Consider the following 26,009-nt stretch of genomic DNA (forward strand, 5'->3'; position numbering starts at 1 on the left):
GAGGGTTGTTTTCTTTTGCTGCAGTACATGCAACATCAGTTCCCAGCCCTCTCTGCCAAAACAATTTTTGCAGGTTTGGTCATCAGTACAGAGTACAATATAAACGTCGATATAGACCTCGATAGACGAGTCGAAATATGCTGTACAGTATTACCGACTATTCCATTGTATATTCGATGCTCATTTCATGGTTTATTCTGACGCTTAATATATTGACGTCTCTTTCGAGGCCTATTTTAGCGCTTTTTAGTTTTAAAACTAACTTTTTTTGGTCGGTATAAGCGCCTATCTCTGCATGCCATGTTGTAGTGATGGTTGTAATCATTAACAAAACCCTTCAATATTTCTCTCCGATAAGCATAGTATCGAACCAAAACAATTCACAATTTCTTGACACAACAAAAATTGGGTAGAGAGGGAAGAGAGAGAGCAAGGCCTTTGACCTATTGGAAAGAGTAGGTGTGGTGGTCTAGGTATGTTTGTCCAAGGTGTCATCATCTTCTGGCAATCCCACTGGGGAATGATTTTTTTTTTAGCATCGTAAAGCTCCCAGACAAGGCCTTAAGTGAAATACCAAGGATAATTTTGATTTTGTTAAAGTATTGAAGTTGTTAAGTGTTAAGTGGCTACAAATGGTGTATTCCAAGATTGGCAGGTGGTTTAGTGGAGCGCCAAGGAAAAGAATTCGACCTTGGATATGGCTCCTAGGCTAGAAATGGAAGAATTGCACATCTACAACGATGAAGAAAGGGTGGATTATGCTTGGCAAGGGCTTTCAGGTGGTGCATGGAAACTCTACTGCAACCTCTCAGCGAACAAACCAAAGGAATTGGTACCAGGTGAAGCTAGCTCTGCTTGTAGCCTTTTGTGAAGACCAAAAGTGATTCATGGGATCAACCATTGAAGGAAAGGCGGATCACTCGAATAGTGAAGAGTCATCGAGTTCTACAAGCAGCAGTGGATATGCAAGTGAATCTGCAACAACTGATTGGAGCGGCAGATGCTCAGATAGTGCTGAATATTTTGGGACTCCCAACCAGCTTTTAGGTGCAATGCTTGATGGAGCACAGACTGTAGCAGAGCAAGACAGTGAAGTGGATGGTCTATATTCAGATGGTGTATCCAATTTAGATGAAGATTTCAAGGGGGTATCATGAGCTGGTTTGCCAAATCAAGAGGGTTGGCAGCCTTGCAATGAGCAGCATATAGAGGTGCAACAGGTTCCAGAGTCAGTGTGTGACCGTGGAGAGGTGTCTCCACCCCCTAGCAGACTCTGTGGGAGCTGATGGTGGAGATGCAGTCTTGGAGTGTGTGTCATCATGTGTCGAGGATGAGAAAGTATTCCCTTTTCATTGTTTTGATGTCAACTTGGAGTTTAAGAAGGTATGGGATGAACTCATGTCTTCCTTAACTGATCATGTGACGAGTGAGCAAGTGCATTCAAAATAGGAAGCTGTGGTTTGTATGTTGGCAAGAGATCTGCCAAAGCAAGGGATTGGGAAATCATATGCTGCCAAGGAGGAGGTGGTGATAGAGATTGAGGTTGTATTAGACGAGATTCCTATCAAAGAGGATCTGGTGTTTGCAGATGAGCTTGTCGATGAGGACATGGCCGTTCCTTATGCAGATTTAGAAGCTCTGAATGTGTTTGATGGTGATGAGATTATGTCTATGTGGGAGGGCGGCAGTGGGTGTGAGGATATGGTGCAAGTAGAAAGTTTGTTTGATGATGGAGGTGATGATATTGGTTTTCTTGACAGTCTCTTACCAGAAGAAGGTGATTATGTACTTCTTTCTTCTCCTTTTGATACTAGTATGCTTGAAGATGTTACTTATGATTTTCTTGATCATTTGCTTGATGAGGGAGTGCCTCTTGAGTTGGCCACAGGTGTTCCAAGGGAGTTTTTGGCTTATACGGATGCGGCTAATGTCTTTAAGGGCTTCATATACCTGTTTGCAGGGATGTATGCTTTTCAGTGCCTCTTGAAGGTTAGTGCTCTTGATCATGATGGTGTGACAAGTGTTTCCCAAGCTTTGGAGCATGGTTTGGCTTATGTTGGCCCAAAGACAGGATCTTGTGCATTTAATACTATAGAGAGAAACCCCATCGTATGCACACATGTTTATGGCAGGGTTTATGATGCGGCTTTTGGTGCAAAGCTGATGTATGTCATGCCAACTAGTTATGTTCGGGTTCCAGGTGGGAGTTGGTCTTCAAGCTTGGAGGGTGGGAGCTTTCCCTTTGATCCAGGTGGGATACTAGTTCGAGTCTCTAGCTATGAAGGCAATAGAGGGAGTGATCTCAAAGCCAACTACAATGTATATATGGTATTTTTTTCATGTTTTCAGAGCTTTCAAACATACTGTACAGGTTTCTTGGCGGCATGTGTACATAGTTCTCTAGTAAAGCTTGAGTTGAGAATGAATGCTCAAATAGAGGGTTGGTTCATGCTCAACTAGAGGGTTGGGCAAAGATGATTAATTCAAGATTATTCTTAGCCAGTGCATCTGAGAGCAAGGCAATCCAAAGGTCGGTCACTTCCGTAATAATTGTGAAAGTGTTAAAGCAGAATCAAGGCCTATCTGAGTGCCAGCATTGCAAGTTGAGACCATCAGGACCTTTTTGCTCCAAGATCGACCTGCTTTGAAGCTTAAAATTGATTGTCATGTAGGACATGAATCTTCGACCAGCAAGGAAAACATGGGTACCAAGTAGTCGAAAGAAGTTGGTGAAATGTAAGATACAAATAAGCTACCTTGAGAGATGAATGTTATCAATGCAAGACATTGGTGGAGAAACTAGGAGAGGTAGCTCATGCAAGCTCGGATCTTGAGAACTCAAAATAGTTTGTATTGACTATGTAATTGTCGAGTGGGTGGAAGTTTTTACGAGAAGGCAATGATGGATGTATATTCGTGATGGGAGCCATCTTAGTGAGTGATGGAGAATGGCTAAAAGAAGTTCGAGGCTTTTGGTGGGAATCAACTCGTTTTTTTTTAAATGCAAATAATGCATCGTTTTTATTCGTCAACGAGATGGCCATCACGTGGAGCCGCCACCAAGGGAAAGCAGTGCCAGGGGAAGCATGGGCTGCCAAGTGGAGAAGGCCCTCGAACCAACTACCTTGCCATGAAGAAGGGGGGGGCTCTCAGATTAATCAGGGCTCGAATGCTACAAAGGAGGGTGACAAAGAGGGAACCCAAGAGGGTGGTTTGGAAGCGGGCGTTGCAGCATACATGGTTGCAAGTTGGACACCAGAGAGAGGTTTGAAGATAACTAGAAAGGTATGTTGCGTAGTCAAATTGTAGAGGGGGTGCCGCAGGTTGGAGGTCCAAGTTGGAAAAGGAGACATGCTGCAGGGAGCTCGAGTAGGAAGGGCGAGCCACGATTGAGAAGCTTGAAAGGAGGCAGTGTTTTGCCAATTGGGATGCTAGAAGAAGAAGTGCCACAAAGAGCTCAAGGAAGGGGTGCAAGAGAAGAAGGCATCAAGACAGAGCTATGGTGGGACGTGTTGCAAGGGAAGCAGCCCACTGAAGGAGCTCTCTATTGCTGAGGAAGTCAAAGCCGAACGCCGTGTGAGAGCTACAAGCCTATGTGGAGGCGGAAGCAAGGAGTGCCCAGGTTCAAAGCTTTGAGGAGAGAGTTACTGAAGGAGCTCTCTATTGCTGAGGAAGTCAAAGCCGAACGCCGTGTGAGAGCTACAAGCCTATGTGGAGGCGGAAGCAAGGAGTGCCCAGGTTCAAAGCTTTGAGGAGAGAGTGCTCTGAATCAAGCACATACAATTTCAATAGACGCCATTAATTAAAGAGGGTCGGCACCAGGTGAGAGAGAAGGCAAGGGGAGCTGAAGGACAGTTGCTTGGTCATGCCGCTGCCGAGCTCTCAAGAGCTTCATGAAAAGAGAGAAGGGAGGGTCGAAAGTCTTGAGAGCATGGGAAAAAGAATGCAGGCTAAAGGAGTTGTCGCCAATTGCAAGGAAAAAGGGATAGTTCACCGTGTGTAGTTTGAAGTTTTTAGCGAAGGTTTATCATGTATGTGTACAGGGTTGTGATATGTAGAGGATAAATAAAGTCTCTTCTTTTGAGCGTACAAAAGTGTGGAGAGCTCTCTATTAATTGTTAAGGAGCTAGTTAATAACATAGCTTGCCTATGTGAGATTTCTATGTAAGAGTCAGTTAGACTAGACTCCATCTAGGGTACACCCCAAGAGTCTGAGGTGCTCAATGTTCATGCATAGTAGATGGTTGTAATCATCAACAAAACCCTTGAATATTTCTCTCCACGAATATTCATAGTATCGGACCACAAAAGTTCACAATTTCTTGACAACAAACATTGGGGAGAGAGAGAGAGAGAGAGGCCTTCGACGTATTGGAAAGAGTAGGTGTGGTGTTCTGGGTGTCTTTGTCCAAGGTGTCATCAACGGTTTATTCATCCATTTGCAACCAAAGCACTTCCTTTGTATGAATTAACCAAGAAAGGAAATAGTTTCATTTGGACCTAGGAATGCGAGCAAAGTTTCCAGTGATTAAAAGATGCGCACAGTAGGAAGCCATTTCTTTGTCAACCAGATTGGGATGTGATCTTTCACGTGCATGTTGATTTATCTACAATGGTGATGGGAGTTATACTAGTCACAGGTTTAGCTTGGCTGACCAAGGATACTCTACTACTAAAAGAGAAGCACTTGGAATGGTGTTCAACGCTACCAAGTCCAGACACAATCTATTGGGAAAGATGTATCGCTTTTATGTGGATCATCGGTCTTTTGTTTTATTTAATCAACAAAGTCATTATTCAAGGAAGACTCGGCAGATGGATGATGTTCTTAATGAAATTTGAATTCAAGATCTTTCAAAAGCAAAGAAAAACCATTGTGGTGTTGATTTTCTTTCCAAAATTTTAGAAGGGTGTTCATAAGAATCATTAAGGGAAGAACAAGTAGATGCTGAATTATTCTAGAGTACAACTGAAGATGGACCAGATCTAGAATGGCAAGAGGTCTATGATTTTCTTCAAAAAGGAGAATTTTGAGAGGATTGTTCTCAAGTAAAGAAAAAGGCATTGGTTATAAAGAGTCTAAATTTTTTCTTTATTGGAGGAGCCCATTATAGATTGGGTATTGATGGTATCTTTGATGCAAGGAAGAATGCAAGTCATCACTAAGGAGATGCAGCTGGACATCTCTCCACTGACATCACTTATAAGAAAATTTTACAAGAAGGCCTCTGGTGGTAGACTATGATGGCAGATGTCAGAGCATTTCTCAAAACCTATGAAGTTTGTCAAAGGATGGAAAGGCAAACAATAGCTGACATGACACCTCCAACACATCCACTGAAAATATTCATGAAGCAGGGGTTTAGACTTTATGGGGCCATTCAAGATCGTTACTCCAAGAAATAACGAGTACATCATTATGGCCACTTATTATGTTAGCAAGTGGGTGGAAGCTAAAGCCTTACAAGTTAACATTGCTAGATCAATAGTTGTATTCTTATAGAAGCATATCATCTACAGATATGAATGTCCACTTTAGATTGTCTCAAGGAACACACTTCATAAACAAAACAATTTAGATATTGGCTTGGATCTTCTCATTTAAGCACGAAAAACAACGCCCTATTATCTAGGTGTAATGGTTAGGCAGAAAGCAGAAACAAGACCAAAAAGACTATTTTGACTAAAATTGTCCAAAAATAGCCACATGAGTGAGATGCCAAACTTTAGACAACATTATGGGCCAATAGGACTGCTTACAAGGTAGCTGATATGCCACCATTCTGAATGGTGTATAAAATAGAGGCAGTAGTTCCAATGGAGTTTGTAATTCCAATCTTATTTTGGTAGTAGAACGTGGCATGGATTTCAATAAAAATATGAAACAGTTATTGGATGAGTTGTTATAGCTGGCTAAACTCAGTCAACAAGCTATTATACAACAATAGGTTTTTAAGCACAGAAGGAAATATTGGCATGATAGTAAAATCAAGGTCAAAGAGTTCAAGAAGGGTGATCCGGTACTGCTATATCAGTCAAATTTGGTAATTTGAAGATAGCATGGTCTAGACCCTATGAGGTTTCAGACTAGGTATTCTCAAGTAAAACAATATGGTTAAGAAACTTATTTGGATTAATGTTACTTGGAGTTTACAATGGGGCCAAGGTCAAATTGTATTATGCTAGATCAAAGGAAATCTTAGTAGGACCAGCACCAAAAAACCATTCAGATTCAAAAGGCAAACCACTAGATTTATTCCACATCTATCCAATTATGGAAAGTTGTCACAAATTGATGAAATCAGTAGATGGATTATTTCCAGTTCAGGCTTTCATAAATCCAAAACCACTCCACTCTGGCAATCCGAACGGTCACATGCAATAAACAATCAAGGACAAAATCTTTCAAGTAGTGAGTAGGCGGCTACACCAATGATTGGTTGTCACATGATGACAAGGCCATAAAACCAAGAGAGCAAGATTGTGGAGCATTCACGGTGCGTATAAAGATAACTATGTGAAGGGTGCACAATCTTGCACTTTTTTCTCAAGCTATTGCACGACTTACCTCTCCAGGTGTAGAGCCTTCTACACCTTCATCATCTACACAATCTACAACAAGCTCTACACCCTCACCTTCACCTTACACTACCACATCATTTCATCCTAAACCTGACACTCCAAAACTCTCATGTTTCTCCTTCTCCCTTACCACCAATTCATCATCATCCTTGCAGGTTTACTCAAAAGATATAACTATAGCTAAGACAAAGAAGTTATTAGAGTAGATGCAGGAAAATGTAGATGAGGCAACATGGTTCATTGATCAGCACATAGAGTAGGCACAATAGTTTTTCCTTGTACCTCACAATAACATAGGGAAGTATGTTTTCCATCAGAGTGAACGAACCTTGTTAAAGCTTTGGGATCTAGAGGTAGTGCTAGAGGCCACCAGGATGGAGTTTGACGTAGAAATTATCTAGCAAGTTCAGAATACATTTGGTTTGAACAATGGATAGGACGACAAATCCAAGATATTGTAGCAGCCCTAGGACATGCACTTAGAATTCTCTACAGCATCAAGGTCAAACCATGCTCAGCTAGAGAAGTTAGCCAACACCTGAAGGAGGACGTTGAGGCCACCAAGAAATGGAAATGAGGAGCTCAGGGAGTTCAATGGTAGCTCTATAATTTGGGTGAGTATATAAGTTCATTATTGTTGAAGCCATCAATTGAAGAGCAACCCCACATGTGTTGCTGAGAAATGTTTTGGTATGTCCGTGCTCACAGTCTGAAGGATTCCAAAGTAAAAATAAACCTGGCAAAATCTACAAAACAATCTTGGGTTATTCTAGCTGGTCTTTATGCAAGTCGCAATGAGGAAAAAACTGCATTGCTACGTAAAGATCTGGAGTCAACTTTCGTGACATAATAGCCTTCTTCAACAAAATGCTAATTTCAAGATCCAACACCATTCAATATTTAAGATTTGGTATGCGTGGAAATTCTTGTACTAGGGGACTTGCATTCCAACACATCCTAATGCCACCAAGGTATGGGAAAAAGTAGCGAGGACTAGGTCTAGAGCTTGCTAGATTACTAAGAATCAAGATTTTCTTTCTAAGTAGACCAACCAGAACACTACAAATCAAGCCACTAGTTTGGCTATAGTGACAGTTTAAGCAAAGAAAATAGTGGCACAAACTGGTATTGACAGAGTAGGAGCCAATACCAGCAGCACTACCAAGCCACGAGAGAAGAAGTAGAAGACTGCCACTCTGCTCTCTCAATTGAGGATGAGATAAACACTTTTGAAGGACAAGGTCAAGGGGCATCAACAAAAAAACCATTGATTTAGCTCAAACGCCACGAGGAACCTCAAAACTTTAGAAGACCACTGAGATACCATAGGCTTCACAAACTACCACAATGAGCAAGGATGCCTCCCATACCCAATTAGCTTTGCCCGCTTCTCTAATCCAACAAACACAAATAGACTGACTCTAGCAAATTTAGGAGAAACCTCTACATGGGAGGATGGAGGACCAAGAAGCAGATAGGGCATTGATGCCTTATCCCACTCCTTTCATGGCCTATGAAACCTCTCAAATGGATATTGATACAATCACAAACGGATGTATTGCCACGATGATGTTTGGATGGAACACTATGGCACATGCCATGGGGAAACTTATAGAAGCCCAATAGATATCTCCCATCTTTGAAAATTTTCCTCTTCAAGTGGAGCTTCGGGACACTAAAACAGAGCTAGAGAAAGCCAGGACAAAGATGGACCAACTAAGCGCTAAGATGCTAAAGCTCTCTATTGAGCATACCAATGATGCCAAAAATGGACTCCCAACAAAAAGAGATAGCAACTTTGAAAAGAAATGACAAATGCCAAGCTAAAATGGAGGCTAGAGGAGAAGAAAGCCGCTATGAAATCATTACTGGCCAATCATCACACCGTCAAGCAAGCTGCATTATTAAAAAGTATATCTACCAATTAGTGGTGGATATTGAAGATCTTGAGGGCAGTTTGACATTATATGTGGAGGATCTGTAAAATCTAGTTGAATCCATGAAGTATGATCTAGACAAGAAGTTGGAGAAATACACAAGAGCTCAGATCAATCAAGTACTAGCTGAATACATCAAAAAACAGGGTGTTGAGGGGGTTGCATAAGACAAAAAGGAGGACAAGGACCAAGGGGAGGACACTAGCACTGATCAAGATGATGATTATGATGAAGATAATGATCAAACTCCTCTTGAATTCTCAATAGGTGGGAGCCAATCAACTTAGGGTACTGGTTTTACTAGTCAAATTGATCCGCCTCATCGCCAGACTCAACAACAAGACCAAAATTAGACTAGTTAGAATCAACAACAAGAGCAATCCTCCGGGGAGGTCACCTAATAAAAATGTAACCTATCACGTGAGTTCAACAGAAGGGTATTTAAAGTTCTCAAAACTTACAGAAATATATATACATAAGGGTATTATTTTTTCAAATTTGAAAAAACTTACAGATTTTAAAAGAAAAGGGTACATTATATTCTTAACAAAATTCACAAATAAGGGGTTTTACAAACATGTCTTGAACTCACGTGATATGGTAGTTTTACACATAGTGAATCCCCCGAGAGCAATCCTAGACACACTCTAAAGAGCATGGGTTAGCCTGTAGAAAGGAGTTGGTTACTCAACAATCCCTCATTTTCTACACATTAAAACATCAAGACAAAGGTAAGAGCATTCAAATGGAGTCTAGCTTAGACTAAAATTTAGATCAAAACTACTCAACTAAATTGTTGGCACTAAATAAGAAGCTAAGAAAGGAGAAAGCTCGTCATATCCAAGACTTCCTTCATGATGAAACAATTTACACTTATTTAGAGTGCTTTCAAATGTTGTTTGTGGGAGCCAGATGCACGGTCAACGATTAGAGATTACTCAAGTACCACAATTAGCAGATCTATCAGTAGTTGCCACCTCACCCCAATTATGCTCAAGTGTTGGACAACATACCTGATTGTTTTTTGACACAGGAGGATATAATGGTCAATCCACATATAAAGAACCCCTCTACAATGGATTTAAAGAGTCTGGAAATACAATTGAAATTGCTATTGGGTGATAAACCTACCTAAATGCATGAAGGACATATGAATGCAAATTTAGGATGTTCTAGTTCAGTTACAAAATGCCAAATGAATTTTGGATAAGACAATCCATTTACTTAATGAAAACCATGCCACCACTAGCAGGGCGTCACAGAACACGGTGACTTTGGGTGAGCAGAAAAGGACCCTAATAAGCATTTATCACCTGATTTTCATAAGTCAAAAAATGATGTAGTAGGAGAATCAAGTAGTCATTTCTTTATTGAATTAGTTTTGGATTGTCCAATACTAATGTACGGTGTATGCCCTACCTGCTAAGGAGGTTGAGTCGCCTAGGTTCTTTCTAGATGTGTATCCAAAATATCCAAACCAGTTGATCAACAAAGCTACATTAAGATAGTTGATGATCTCAAAGAGTGGTATGAAGGATCCATAACCAAGTGGATGGCTTGGAGCTAGGTTCTGGATGAAGCTCTAAAGAAAGACCAAGATGATGAATTGCTATGCATTATACACAATTTCAAGCTGAAGATGGGACAATGGTGGGTCCAAATTTGACATCTCATCAAGATCACTAACCAGCTGCTTTAGCTAAGAGTGAAAGCCTCAAAGATTCCTAGGAAGGAGTTCGATAACTAAGAAACCCCTAAACCCCAATTCAGAGAGATGGTTGAAATTTTGATTGAAGCCAAAATCAAGTGTAATTAGCCATTACCAAAAGGATAGATTCATACGGCTTCCTATTTCCATAAGCTAGCTAGCCAGACTCACCAGGGGAAGAAGGAATCTCTACAACCCAGACACAAAAACCTAGAATGCTCTCTTAGCGTATGTGTTTAAGATGAACATAGCACACAAGGATCAACTAGAGAAGGAGGCCCTCTATTGCCTGATTTAGAGGAAAAATCAAGGAGGTTCTAGTACAGCACAAAGAGTCCTCTACCAACCATCGAAGGAAAATGCTCGAGATAAAATGAAGTTGGTTCACTAGACTAGCACTCCCTATATTATTAGTTCTTCCTAGATATTTTGGTTTATACCAAAATTCGAAGAAAAGGGGGAAGGAATGTACATGGCAGGAGAAATTGCTACGTTAAAAGTGCCAGGTCGAGTAATTCCCAAACCCAATTACTACAATAATTGTTATAGTGTAGAGCTAGCACTATGAGACGAGCAGCTACCAGGTTGACAGTGGTAGCTACTAGTGCACGAGGACTACCATGGAAAATTGATAACTATCAATATCAGGCTCGTGGCTACCTTTATGGGGATTAGTATGGATTCTAGGATATTGATAGAAGTATCTACCAATACACTGTGGAAGACCACTTGCTACCACTATTAGATTGATAACTACCAAGACTGTACTAGAAGACTATCGCTTCTTGAACACTAGTGGTAGGTACATGGATAACAATGTTAACTACCAGTCTACCAGCACTACCATGGAAAACTTATAGTAGCTTCTATTATACTGCTAGCTATCACTATCATAGTGGTAGATACATTTCCCACGACTACCATGGTACCTAGCACTATGGGACTGGTAACTAGCAGGTTGATACTGGTAGCTACCAATCTACTATGAACACCATGGAAAAGTGGTAGCAAGTGACTTTGCTTGCATGAGCTGCACTTCATTGAGCACGAACAAAGACATCATAGTGGTTGAGTTTTAAAAATCCTCAACAGGAACAATTTCCAACATCCTATGAGTCTTTGATAGGTGAAAAAAGGGTTGGCAAAGTACCATGTCCAAAGTTTCTTAGGGATTGGCATGTGTGTGTGTGTATTTTCCGATAACAATATAACATATATACCAAAGAATCCTTTCAAATTACAAAAGACACTAGAAACTATGTCATTGAAAAGGTGGTATAATTCCCATTCATAGTACATAAAAGTTTTCAAATTACAAAAGACACTAGAAACTATGTCATTGAAAAGGTGGTATAATTCCCATTCATAGTACATAAAGGTGGTATAATTTCCATTCATAGTACATAAAAGTTTTTATACACAAGTGCTGAAATCAAGGGCCAGAAGATATGATAGTCCGTCATCTTCAATCCAAGGAACTTTGAAAACCATAGTTGAGAAGGTAATTCTCACCTGCACCCATGGAAACAACACAACTTTCAGTTAGTATTGGAACCATATGCAGGTGATGCATTGGTATCCCACATGTTATAGATGTCACCCAGCTAAAAAAAAATTCAAAGATAATTAATAAGAAATGTGAAGCTACTCATATAATCAACAATGGTATCCTTTACAAGGAACACCACGGTCCATAACTGTGATCTGGAACACCGATGTCCAGGTCCTCGGGAGAGACTCCATGGTCCATAACATTGATCCAATAAACCTCCATTTATAGCTTTATGAGGAGCCCATTTACAATCGTATTTACCATAATTCACAGCCTTTCATAACCATTATCTTACCATACTTGGCCACAATCAGTCATAGCCCTATTTACAACATTAATAACCATATTCAGCCAAGTTGAGCACTTTTACAAAGGATCAATATACTACATCTACGTCGGCATAGATCATATCTGAGCAAGCATGGTAAACATGGTACCAACCCGACAAGCACACATCAGTCTAATAACCATTGTGCCCACAATCAATCATTCCATTCATGGCTAAGAGATCAGATGTTAAAGTTCTAAATCCATAACATAAGATCAGTATAGAATGAAACCGAGTAATGGTAAGCTCGATAATCAACTCAAAGGCACAACATCAATATCATGCCAGCCACGCCAGCCATAACATAGTATACGAGGTCGTATGTTAACCCCTGAGTCAATCCTATCATATAGGGCCATTTGCAAGAGCTTTTGTCATTTTATTTAAGAAAAAAACAGTAACGCCGGGCAACATTTATCTTGTGTTTGTAAGAGGATACCACCTTTAAAATTATTCTAAAACTATTCAAATAAAAAAGCCCATAGCTATTTATTGCCCGTACTCACTAACCTCAAACAGAATATCATAGGGCAAACAAAATGATGCACATATATATGCCAATGATAACTTAGTCACAAACGCAAAGCCTTTCCTAAACCCGTAAGGTGCAAAATAACCTCTCCGTAGTAAGTGATACAGTGGAAGTTTCCATTCATGTATAATCTGGCATATGCATGCCGACTATAAGAACAAGTGAATCATATCACAACCAAATAGTTTGGACACAAGTTCATATCAATGCCATAGATCACTTGAGATTGAGTCGGAGTAGCTGGCTCCACAATAGCCTATTTATCTTTTCCTTTTGCCATAGACCCAACAACTTTAACACAACACCACTTGCGGGTAACACCCTCTCGATCCCAATGTACAGATAACAACTCTCAAGTGCACACATACACACCACAAAAGCATACAATACCAATACTAAGTGAGCATGGGAGCTCACCTTTATAGTGTTTGGAGAAAGTGGCCACATTCCTCCAACGCAGTATGGTGGGCCCATCATCAAGAAGTACGACGAATATAGCAGCTCCGTCTAGTACGGAGATAGGGGAAGAGAGAGAGAGAGAGAGAGAGAGAGAGAGAGAGAGAGAGAGAGAGAGAGAGAGAGAGAGAGAGAGAGAGAGAGAGAGAGAGAGAGAGAGAGAGAGAGAAAGAGAGAGAGAAAGAAAGAGAGAGAGAGAGAGAGAGAGATAGAGAGAGAGAGAGGGAAAAAAAGAGAGAAAGAAAGAGAAAGCGGGAGAGAGCTAAGGAGAGAGAATGAGGTAGCCCTTAGAGGGTGCTGTAGTGCCGACCTATCAGGATGGAGCCACCGTGAAGTTAAGCAAAAAATGACAGGGAAGACAGAGCCAAGGAATCCACCGAATGAACATGTGTGTGTGTTGGAATTTAATGCGTGAATTAAGTGTCCTTTAAGACACCTGCAAATTTTCAACTACCAAACTACCTACTATATTTCACCCAAGATTTCCTAGGTCAATTAGCCCCTATAAATAATGTTCAAGGAATTTAACCAAATATCCTTAAATTTTTGTACCCAGGTAGAAAGACCACCCAAATTTACACCAATTCAAGAATTACCAATCCTAGTATACCAATACATAAGTAGCACCAATCTAAATATTAAAGAGCACAAACCATACTAGTACCAATACCAGTGTAATACCAATACACAAGTAGCATCAATACTAGTATTACAAGTAGCACTCATATCAGTCCAGTGTTATACTATACACAAATAGTACCGGTTCGAGTACCAATATATCACATAATTAGCAATAGTCCTATTACAATATTATACCATACGAGTACCGGTGCAGTATAGTACCAATTTATAATGTCTATACACTCCTTCCCCTATCTTAGTTGGGTAAGGGATCAACCTATTTTTTTTCCAGTTCCAATATCACCAGTACCAAACCAGTGTAGTAACAGTCCACAGGTAGCACCAGTACCAATACTAGGCAATAACCAAGCCACATGTGTGTATTGTTGTACCAGTACGAGTACCAGTATAGTCCAGTAGTAAAAAAAAGTACCAATACCAGTATCAGTATATATAATATTAAGACTGATAGGACTAATGTGCAGACATGCTTGCGGCAGCTTAGGCTATCAAGCGCCAAATGGATTAGTCATTCATGCTGGAACGATGTCGTAGGGTAACATAGGGATCCTTTACCCGCTTTATCTTCTCTACCCCATAGTCGAGGACGACTATGATTTCAAGAGAGAGGTAATGTCATAATAACTAATATCTAATTCTCCTAATTTATTTTCTCATGTTAAATTGATCATGTAATATAGGGAAGTGCCAGGGGAGAAAAAGCTAGAATATTGGTTAAGCTGGCAGACCGGCCACAGTAGGGATCCAAAGGAGAGAAAATAGGGATCCAAAGGGGGGGGCATCTGCAAAAGAGCAGGGTGCAACAATGGGCTTTAAAGACCCTAAGGTTCAGCCCATTAAGACTTCCAAAATGCTAAGGTTCCAAAAATCAAAGGTTGTGTCCAATGGCTAAGCTTAGGAAATTTGGATGCTTTGTGTGTGTGTAAAAAAAAATCTTCATTAATCCTACAAAGGAGGGGGCGAGCCTTGCAAGTAGGGAATGAGAGAGAAACACACACACACTCACAAGACTCCTTTACACAAAGAGATGAGGGACACATGTCAAGTCCCTAGACTAGATGCCCACAAGGTGTACTCAAATCCTATTGGATGGCCATGGAGGTGGACCAATGAGAATTAGGCTAGAGTAAATCTAGTTTAGTTAAATTTAAAACACTTAATAAAAGAACCAATAAGAATTAAGCTCTCTAGAAGACTATTGGACAGTCTCCCAAAGGGTCCAATGAGCATTCAACAGTCCAATGGCTTGTCTGATTCCTATTGGCCAGGAGACAAAGGGGTCCAATGAGAGTTTAGCTGCATTAATTAATTACCTAAAGCTCTCACAAGGGAAAGGGGGACACATGTTAGAAGGCTATCACTTATGCTCCTGAAATCCTATTCGCTAAGCCTTGAGAGGTCCAATGGGGTGGTAGAATGAGCAAATTGCAAGAGGGGTCAACCAAGAGAGAGAGGAGTCTGATTTTCTAAAGTCATTATTCCACACATGCTCACACAAACTCACATGTGAAGCAAGAAGAATCTCTCTCTCCTTCATAAGCTTTAATGGAAAGCTTATCACCTACTCCAAGCTTGTGAGAAGGAAGGCCTACACCAACAACTCTTGGCTTTGTGATGCAAATCCAACCAAGAGCCAAGCTTCAATGCATTCTCACCTCCTCTGCCATCCTAACTACTAAGATATGATATGCTAATATGAGTGATTACATGAGGATATGTACATCTTTCTTGTAAGACTACTCCTTCTCTCAATCTACTCTCATACCCTGCTAGCTCTCACCATCTTCAAAGGTGTGTGAGGTCTTGGGTCTGAGATCACGAGGGAATTGATGTTGTGTTTTATAAGTGTTTTGCATAGTGCTAGAAGTTTCCATCTTTATTGCACTAGCTAGTAATGAAGGACACAAAGAATTGTATTGTAAAATGTCTCTCTTGATGGGAGAAACCATAATACAAAGCCTTTTGGAGGGGGGGACCGGCTCCATGTAAATCCGGTCCTCAATTGTTTTCAATAGCTTTATTTCTCTCTCTTTTGAAGTATTGTTCATGCTATCTAACTAGGTGCTATACTTTTTGTTGCTCTCTCCACCCAAGCACTCTTGTTAGTCTCATTAGGAATCTATTCTAATGGAATGCTCACTATGTTCATGCTATTTTCCACTACACACAAGTTACTAGGTCATTAAATGTTTCGTATCCTAAAGGGCCACAAGATTGAATCCAACTTTTGATCTTAATCCTTCTTATTCTCTACCACTGTCTTCTTTAGAATCCTTAGAAATCAATATACTTCTTATGTACAATTGTGTGGTTGTTAGTCAATTTCTTCATCACTTTGTTGAGGAAGTGTCCTCCATGGTGAGTGGTCTCAAACCAATTCAATTGAGCATCCATATCTTGTTAAGATATCCTTGTACATAAAATTAACACTAGCTTCTCTGTTGTCTTCTAATGCCATAGTAACCACCTATTTGGTAGAGTAGTCTATTGGAACAAGGATAGCCGTTCTCATTGTATCTTTGGCTTGATTGGACCCACATCTTTCTGCTTGTAGTTTCACTAGATAATTGCCCTCCTATTGCTCCTTCATGAGCTCCTTTAAGAAAAAACATGAAGACTGAGAATTGTTGAAATTTATCCACACATCTTTGCATACCTTGGTCAATTTCTTTCTATAAGGGACACTTGCAATCACAAAGAAGGTCTACTTTTGACTACTAGCTTCTTCCTCCCATCTTTACTCATTGATGTTGGGAAAATTGCATATGTTGAGAATTGTAACATCTGATCATACCAATTTACAAAATGTCCTCTTGAACATAAAGAATATGTGCATGATGGAATTCATCTGCTAAATTCCTTTTGGTGCTTCCCCTCTCTCTATCTCACTAAGATAGTTTTCCACTAGGTGGCTCCTCCCTAATGCATGAATCACTTTGTAATCAAACTTTGAAAATACTATAACACATCTGGAAACCCTCCCAAGATAAATGAAGCTTGTTTACAAAGTAAAGTAGGGCATGATGGTCAACATCAAATATAGCCTCATTTGCCAACAAATAATGTTTGAATTTATTTAAGGCATATATCATAGAATAGTTTCTCTCTGCCAACTTCATCACTTTTCTTGCATAATAAATAGGCATGAACCAAACCTTTTTCTTCTCTTTCTACTTCATTATCCTTGGTGGTGGATCCGTCACTAATGTTGATATCTTCTTCTCATCAAGTTTAGTGTCATTCTTAGAAATTAAAACTTCTTACAAAACTCCTTTGAAGACTCCCAAACCTTGCTTAGATGGATTCAAGGATGTCTTGACATTTTGTATTATTGAAATCATAATTTGAGTTGTTTTAGATGATTCTCCACTCTTACAAAAACACTGAAACCATCCAAGAAGATTCTCATAAAAGTTGTTAGCAAAAACTTCTTGTACCTATTCTTTAAATATTGGAGGAGAATTCTTGAGACCATAGGTCATCACATTGATTGCAAATACTCCCCATTATATGCCGGATGGGTCCACCTTGAAGTATGTAATTGTAGCACGTGACTCCATCAAGAGCATTTTTTTTGTTTTAGAAAGGTTACAGGTTTACATAGACATAATTGGTACTAGATATCACTTTTGGAAAGAAATCTATAGGATTTTGTAAATGGTGGGAAGGGTTGCTAGACAAGGGCACCTAGGCTAGTAATTACAAAAACCAATTATTGTGATAATTGGTATAGGTTACAATTAGTTAGAGAGTGAGAAGGAAGATAGTTTTACGAGCCAATTTTGAGCTATTATTGGCTATGGATCACTTTTATTCCTTTGAGGAGCTAGTGTTGGAACTTTGTACAGTCTTGTATCTTATAATTGTGACTAAGCTCTTGAGCATATTGGACTCATTGTTGTACTTGTCTTATTAGGAAGAGGTTTGAGTCTAGGAGGGTCTATTTAATTGCCATGAGGTTATGGAGGTGATTAACATTTTGAAAAATACGTGCACGCCATGTGTGCAATAATGGTGGGTGTGTAAGAGAGGTGTAAGAGTGGTCAAAGGATGTACTTTCCTCCCAGAACTACCAGTACACAGAACTACCAGTACTAGTCTAGTACCAGTATATATAGTACTTAGTAAACTTTAGAAAATTATTCACTAAAGGTACCCCAGGCCAACAATCCCAGCCAAATTATACAAGGGAAATAACAACATGCTATAATCAGCCATATGTTAGTGTACGTGCATGCGTGCGTGCGTGTGTACCCGGCCTATCCCAGACGCCATACACAATGGGTTGGCAGTAGGCCCATTGTGTATGGGCCTACTGCCTTGTGAAGTAGATGAGAGTAACAAAAGCTGAATATGAAGCCTTAGCAGAGAAGTGCCAGGTCAAGGTGCCCTTGAGGTGGGTACCGGACCAGTGTAGTAACAGTCCACAGGTAGCATCAATACCAGTACTAGGCAATAACCAGTCACGTGTGTATTGTTGTAGCAGTATAAGTATTAGTATAGTCCAGTAGTATCAATAAGTACCAATACCAGTACCAGTATATACAACACCAATACACCAGAACTAGCAATACCAGTATCAGTAGTATAGAGTGCCAGTACCATTACCAGTATAATCTAGTAGAACCAGTGAATACTAGTAATAGTACTAGTATATACAATACTTAGTGAACTTAGGCAAATTACTCACTAAAGGTACCCCAAGCCAACAATCCCAGCCAAATTATACAAGGGAAATAGCAACACGCTATAATCATCCATATGTTAGTGTGTGTGTGTGTACCCGTCCTATCCCAGGCGCCATACACAATGGGTTGGCAGTAGGCCGATTGTGTATGGGCCTACTGCCTTGTGAAGTCGATGAGAGTAACAAAAGTCGAGTACGAAGACTTAGCAGAGAATTGCCAAGTCAAGGTGTCCTTGACGTGGGTAAAGTCCATCTTATCAACACAGTTTTTGATATTGTCTTCAGGAAAGACATTACTCCTGTAGGAGTTTTAAGGCTTTGGTAGTCAATTTGAAAAAATTATGACTGTCATTCATAGTCTTTGAATGATATATTTTATGCTTTTGCTCGTGATCCCAAATGAATCCTCATATGTGTAGTTTGTTGAAAAATAACCTGTTCCTTAAATCATCAAAATAAAGTCAATTAAGCATCTAAGTACCTGAAGCGAGGCTTTAGAAAGAGGCTATGTAGGAATCTCTAACCCTTGAGATAGTGCTAAGTTTTGCATAGTTCATAAAACCTATAGAGAAATATATCACCAATGGTAAAAATTGGTAGCCTCTTTAACCTTCAAGGAGCCAGGAGAACCTATGACGGCCGTGTAAAGAGAGCCCCATCCCTGAAGGATCAATCCAAGGTAAATCTAGGACATACATCGAGGGATTTAAAATATAGTAACTAGGTCTTTGAACAATATCAATAATATTCTTGGTGTTAGGTGTGTGTGTGTTCCAATAACAATATAACATATACACCAAAGAATCCTTTCAAATTACTAAAGACACTAGAAACTATGTCAATGAAAAGGTGGTATAATTCCCATGCATAGTACAAAGCAGTCTTTAACACAAGTGCTGAAATCAAGGGCCAGAAGATATGATAATCTGTCATCTTCAAGCCAAGGAACTTTGAAAACCATAGTTGAGAAGGTAACCCTCACCTGCACCCATGGAAACAACACAATTTTCAGTTAGTATTGGCACCGTATGCAAGTGCTGCATGGATATCCCACATGTTATAGATGTCACCCAGCTAAAAATGTTTGGCAAGATAATTAATAAGAAATGTGAAGCTACTCATATAATCATCTATGGTTTCCTTTACAAGAAACGCCATGGTCCATAACTGTGATCCACAACACCAATGTCCAGGTCCTTGAGAGAAACTCCATGGTCCATAACTTTGATCCAATAAACATCCATTTACAGCTTTATGAGGAGCCCATTTACAAATCGTATTTACCATAATTCACAGCCTTTCATAACCATTATCTTACCATACTCGGCCACAATTAGTCATAGCCCTGTTCACAACATTAATAATCATATTCTTCCAAGTTGAGCACTTTTACAAAGGATAAATATACTACGACTACGTCGGCATATATCATATATGAGCAAGCATGGTAAACTCGGTACCAACCCCACAAGCACACATCATTCTAATAACCATTGTTCCCACAATCAATCGTAACCCTATACAAAACACCCATTCATGGCTAAGAGATCAAATGTTAAAGTTCTAAATCCATAACAGTAGATCAATATCGAGTGGTAATGTTAAGGTCGATAACCAACTCAAAGGTAGAGCATCATTATCATACCAGCCACGCCAGCCATAACATAGTATATCAGGTCGTATGTTAATCCCTCAATTAATCCTATCATATAAGGCCATTTGCATTTGTCATTATATTTAAGAAAAAATCAGTAACTCCGGGCATCATTTATCTTGTGTTTGTAAGAGGATACCACATTTAAAAGTATTCTAAAACTATGCAAATGAAAAATCCCGTAGCTATTTATTGTCTGTACTCACTAACCTCAAACAGATTATCACAGCCCAAACAGAATGATGCACATATATATGCCAATGATAAGTTAATCACAAACTGAAAGCCGTTGCTAAACCCATAAGGTGCAAAAAAACCTCCCCGTAGTAAGTGATACAGTGCAAGTTTCCATTCATGTAAAATCCGGTATATGCATGCTGATTATAACAACAAGTGAATCATATCACAACCAAATAATTGTGGCAGAAGTTCATATCAATGCCATAGGTCACCTGAGATTGAGTAGGAGCAGCTAGCTCCACAATAGCCTGCTTGTCTTTGCCTTTTGCCATAGAGCCGACAACTTTAACACAACACCACTTGCAGGTAACACCCTCCCAATCCCAATGTACATTTAACAACTCTTAAGTGCACATACACACCACAAAAGCATACAATACCGATACTAAGTGAGCATAGGAGCTCACCTTTATAGTGTTTGGAGAAAGTGGCCACATTCCTCTAGTGCAGTATGGCAGGCCCATCATCAAGAAATATGACGAATACAACAACACCGTCTAGTACAGAGACAGGGGAAGAGAGAGAGAGAGAGAAAGAAAGAGAAAGGGGGAGAGAGCTAAGGAGAGAGAATGAGGTAGCCGTTACAGGGTGCTGGAGTGCGGATTTATCAGGATGGAGCCACCGTGAAGTTAAGCAGAAAATGACAAGGATTACAAAGCCAGGGAATCCTTTGAATGAACATGTGTGTGTGTGTGTGTGGTGGCATTTAATGCATCAATTAAGTGTCCTTTTAGACACCTAGAAATTATCAACTACCGAATTACCTACTATATTTCACCCGAGATTCCCTAGGTTAATTAGCCCCTATAAATAATGTTCAAAGAATTTAATAAAATATCCTTAAATTTTTGTAGCCGAGCAAAAAGACCACCCAAATTTACACAAGTTTCAAAATTACCAGTTCTAGTATACCAATACATAAGTAGCACCGGTCCAAATATTAAGAGCACAAACCATACTAGTACCAATACCAGTGTAATACCAATACACAAGGAGTATCCATACCAGTATTACAAGTAGCACTTGTATCAATCCATTATAATATTGGACAAACACAATACCAATTCCAGTACTAGTATGTCACATAAGTAGCAACAATCCTAGTACAGTAAACTACTATACCAGTACCAGTACAGTTTAATACCAATTCATAATGCCTATACACTCCTTCCCCTATCTTAGTCGGGTAAGGGACCAACCTTTTTTTTTGCCAGTTCTAGTATCACTTGTACGAGACCAGTGTAGTAACAATCCACAAGTAGCACCAGTACCAGTACCAGGCAATAACCATCCAGGTGTGTGTAAGTGTGTTCCAATACTAGTACCAATACCAGTACCAGTATAGTCGAGTAGTATCAATAAGTGCTAGTACCAGTACCAGTACACCAGAACTACATTACTAGTATAGTAGTACCAGTATCAATAGTATAGAGTGCTAGTACCAGTACCAATATAATCCAGTAGTACCAGTCAGAACCAGTACTAGTACCAGTATATGCGTGTGTGTATATACAGTATATACACACACACACGCACGTTTTCACTCAGGCTCAGGCTCCCCGATCACTCTCTCCATTTTCAAAGGGCTATCATACTACCTCTCTCTCTCTCTCTCTCTCTCTCTCTCTCTCTCTCTCTCTCTCCATGCATGAGAGCATGGTGCCACGTGTGAGGGTCACGCCGTTTGGGCTAGTTTTGGTAGGTGTTGTTGTGACCTCCTGAGCCTCCTCTGGTAAATCCTTAGGAGTTGAGTTGGGGTGGCACAAGAGTTCGACACATGGTAGTTTTCAGTGCTTGAGAATTCCTCAAGCTCAATCTGTGATAAGTAAAGACTAGGACTACAGTTCACCTTCTTTGTTAAGCCGGTGGCGATAAATCCAACTAGTAATCGTCAACACCTCAAGGATCGTCGACCTAAGCTTGAGGTTGTTTTGTAATTTCATGTTGTGCTTAATATAATACATTCACAAATTGTGATTGTTTCCAATATTTATACATATATATGTACATATATATATTTGGCACACTTATACAGGAAGCATATATCCTCAAACAAGATCAAAGAAGAAATGGGAGCATTTTTTATTTATCCAACATGTAGTAGGTCATTGACTATATCACTGATATGGCGTTAAGAGTGGGTATGAGTAGCAAAGTGCTCTTAAAATCATATACTTGCTTGTTAAGAGATGTGTAAATGTGTGTACACGTATGCTGGAGTTATATATTCTTCTACGCATTCTCAATCCAATAGTTAAGACATCCCATTCTAAGTATCTTCCAAGGGATATGATACTTTCCAAAGTGGACAATATAAAAAACATGAAATCAATTATATGTCAACAAAGATCCTTATTTTCTATGGAATCTAGGTGTTATGTCCAAAAATACATGGGACACTTCCCTTACCTAATCTACACGTTTAAGAGAAGTCATGAGTAGTGGAAGATAAGTCATGATCAATGGAAGATAGTAAAGCTATTGTGTCCAGTTGTCTTTTTCAAAAGATTGCAATTTTTGGGCTGCATAAGGCCTTACTATTCATGGAATTCTTGGGAGAAATTCTATTTTTGCCACATGGAAAAGAAAAACATTTTAAGTAAACAGTGTCTTTGAGTATGTAGGCCACTTGAGAGCTTGTTGACATTGTTTTCATATTTTTATGGAAATTAGGATTTAGGTGTTTTGTCTGAAAAAATACATGGGACATTCCCCTTACGTTATCTACATGATTAAATAAAGTCATGAGGTGTGATAGAGCAAGGTCTTGTCTATTTCAAAGATTGCATGACTATTTTGGGTTGCATAAGGCCTTTTGGCAATTGTGGGAAGTTGGTTAAAGCTTGTCCGTTTTTGCCACATGAAAAAAAAAAGTTTGTTTACTTTCTAAAAGAAACACAAGTCTCTCTCTGTGTGTGTGTGTGTGTGTGTGGGCCACTTGGAGAGATGATTGACATTTGCTTTTGTATTTGTTTAGACATAGACATTGAACATTGAGCCACACAAACACACCCTTTCTCATCCTTTTATGTAGTCCATTGTGACTTTTTGGCATGTACCAAAGGGGTGACGCTTTAGTGATGGTTTTTCTTTTTTCTAATGAAAATTAGAAGTTTTATTTTTATTTGTCTATCCAAAATTAGATATACTGTTATTGGTGTAGATATAGTAGAGAGAGAGATAAGAAGAAGAAGAGGAAGAGAGTTTTAACGTCGTAGGAAACTATCCCGAGAGAGATTCTCCAAGTAAAGGGAATGATTTATAAGCATGCATGCACTCTTTTCAAAAAATCTCGTGTATCGAGCTTGGAAGCCATGAGTACATAACCTCTCTCTCTCTGTCTCTCTCTCTCTCTCAACCTCTCCCAAAGCTGGTCTTTAGCAGGGCTTCAAGCCATGAGTACAAAACCTCTATGTGTGTGTGTGTGTGTGTGTGTGTACGAGACCTGCACACGCTATGTCCTTGCTCTTTGCCTTGCGAGTGCGGATGCACTACGCTAGCAGGTGCTCTCTCTCTCTCTCTCTCTCTCTCTCATTCTCACGTGCGCCAGGAGAAGGTGAGAGGGGATCCCTTCAACCAGCAACATGATTCCCCTGCGTTTGGTCAGGACGATCATCATCTTGCAAGCCCCAACTTTGATCTCCCATTGATCATCTGTGCTCATGAGTAGCTAGAAGCTCAGAAAATCCTCCTACAGATTGGGCTCACCTCGAGAGAGTTGCAGCAACCCTTGCTTTACGGGCGAGAGAATGTAGGTTGTGACAGCTTGCAATCCAAGAGCATGGAGAGAGATTTGTTGTATTCAGAGGATGGCTTCGTGCTCCAGCCCCAAGCGGCCAATCCCCACAATCCGAGTTGCAAACTTGCGACCCAGCCTAGACTTCCTCCTTCAGACTTCCCCTCTTCGCTTCGATCAAGTCTCTACTGCACCCTAAATGCTTTAAAGTAACACGAAAAGCCTCTCCCTCTCCCTACGTTGATATTGTGGGTTGTAAGGGAAACTCTCTCTCTCTCTCTCTCTCTCTCTCTCTCTCTCTCTCTCTCACACACACACACACACACACACACACACACACACACACACAGACAGGTGAATGTAGTGGCAGTGGACACTTTCGAGGTAGAAGAGGCTTTCGATAGTGAGTTAGGTTGGTAGGCAAGGCGGCTAGATGCATGCCCTGAATCCTCAACCCTCCCAGTGTTGCCTTGCTGGGAGCATGAGTGCAGCCTGCTTCCACTTCTTGGCATGTATGCAACAACCCAACTCTCCAAACATGCATCCACAGTGTACCTGTGCAGTTTTCCTCTCTAGCCGATGATAATCAAGTGAACCTGATTATGTGAGTACGTTACCTCTTTACTGAGGGTTTTGTAGCTCAAATTTATAGTGGAAACTTTTCTAAATATTATCAACCTTTCCAGTTGAGAGTTACATAAGTTGCCGCCTCCCATCGCCCTTGCTTCTCTTCCCTACCCAATCCTCCCATCACTTCTGCTCCTACTCTTTAACTTGATCTCTCTATCCTGCTTGCCGGAAGTAGGCACACAATGGCATCGGCATGCAATAACTATGAATACCATAGAATGAACTTTTAGTGGTCTCCAGTATTTCAATTCCTGTGATCTCCACTATTTGAAGACTACAAAACGAGGTATTGTGCTAATTATTTGTGACATTAAACACTCAGTCCCTTATATTTTTGGGGAAGAATGCATGGGATCCTTTGTATTGGCATTTTTAATTCCTTGTTGGTATCTCATATTGTAAGAGATTGTGTCTCTTGGATGACAACCATGCTTACTAGCCGCCAAGGATGAGTGCCAATCTGGCATGTGATTTTAACCATCAATAAGAATGTTCTGGCTTAGCAAATAGATAAGAGTCCTTACATGCTAATTGTTTATTTCTTGATTAAACATTCAAAGATTTTTACGGAGAAATAAGAGTATGAAAATGAATTAGCATTTTGTGCTGATAAACTAATCATATCAAAATGTATGCACCATGGAAGCTATGTATTCCAAATCTATGTTCAAGTTGAAATGAATTTTGTGTGTGTGTGTGTGTGTTGTTGTGGGGGGGTGGGGGGGGGGGGGGGGGGGGGGAGAGAGAGAGAGAGAGAGAAAACACATTGTTTGTGGATAAAGTGGAATGTGTCCATATTGATGTCGTCAATTTGTGGGCATGTTCTCTTTTAATGCTTAATGCATGCTGATCACAATAAATTAGTTGGATGGCTACGTAAAATCTATACACTATATAAAGCAGGGAGGAATTTTGGTCCCTCCCTAGGCCATGTGTCGGAAGCAGATGAGTTTGATGAGTTTTTCCTATCATCAAGCGAGTTTTCCTTTACTCTTGTTAAAAATTGGTCTTTTCTACCTTTCACTGCTGCTCTAATCTAGAAGGCAAGCCTTGTGATTTTATCACTTGTTTATCTCTTTTTGGCTTGGAGAAGGCTATAGAGGGGTGGTGAAGTAAAGGGTGCAGTTTTTTTTTGGGGGTTTCACTCATAAATATGTAAAATAGCACATGAGTCAATTTCTCTTATGAACTTTCAGAAAATATACATATAAAAAACTAAAAATTTTGGTGCATAAGGGGTCTTTTTGGCTTTCTAAAAGAAACCCTTAGTGTTGGGCTAGGTTAGGGGGACTTTCATAGTTTTAAGTGCATGATAAAGACTTACC

General features: G+C 39.9%; 2 protein-coding genes across 2 annotated transcripts; both read left to right on the forward strand.

The window, feature by feature from the left end:
• Window positions 1-1,665: 1,665 nt before the first annotated feature.
• LOC147445310 (uncharacterized) lies at window positions 1,666-2,472 on the forward strand. The gene has a single exon (XM_086525995.1). The coding sequence runs from the start codon at window positions 1,666-1,668 to the stop codon at window positions 2,458-2,460; it is 795 nt and encodes a 264-aa protein (XP_086382121.1). The 3' UTR covers window positions 2,461-2,472.
• A 14-nt stretch (window positions 2,473-2,486) lies between these two features.
• Window positions 2,487-4,226, forward strand: LOC147445311 (uncharacterized). Its single transcript, XM_086525996.1, has 2 exons — window positions 2,487-3,285; window positions 3,324-4,226. Exons 1-2 carry the CDS (start codon window positions 2,920-2,922, stop codon window positions 3,552-3,554), a joined length of 597 nt encoding a protein of 198 aa, XP_086382122.1. The 5' UTR covers window positions 2,487-2,919; the 3' UTR covers window positions 3,555-4,226.
• Window positions 4,227-26,009: the final 21,783 nt, after the last annotated feature.

The sequence above is a fragment of the Adiantum capillus-veneris genome, chromosome 12, assembly GCF_014529385.1.
Source record: "Adiantum capillus-veneris isolate H3 chromosome 12, ASM1452938v2, whole genome shotgun sequence".
NCBI classification, from domain to species: Eukaryota; Viridiplantae; Streptophyta; class Polypodiopsida; order Polypodiales; family Pteridaceae; genus Adiantum; species Adiantum capillus-veneris.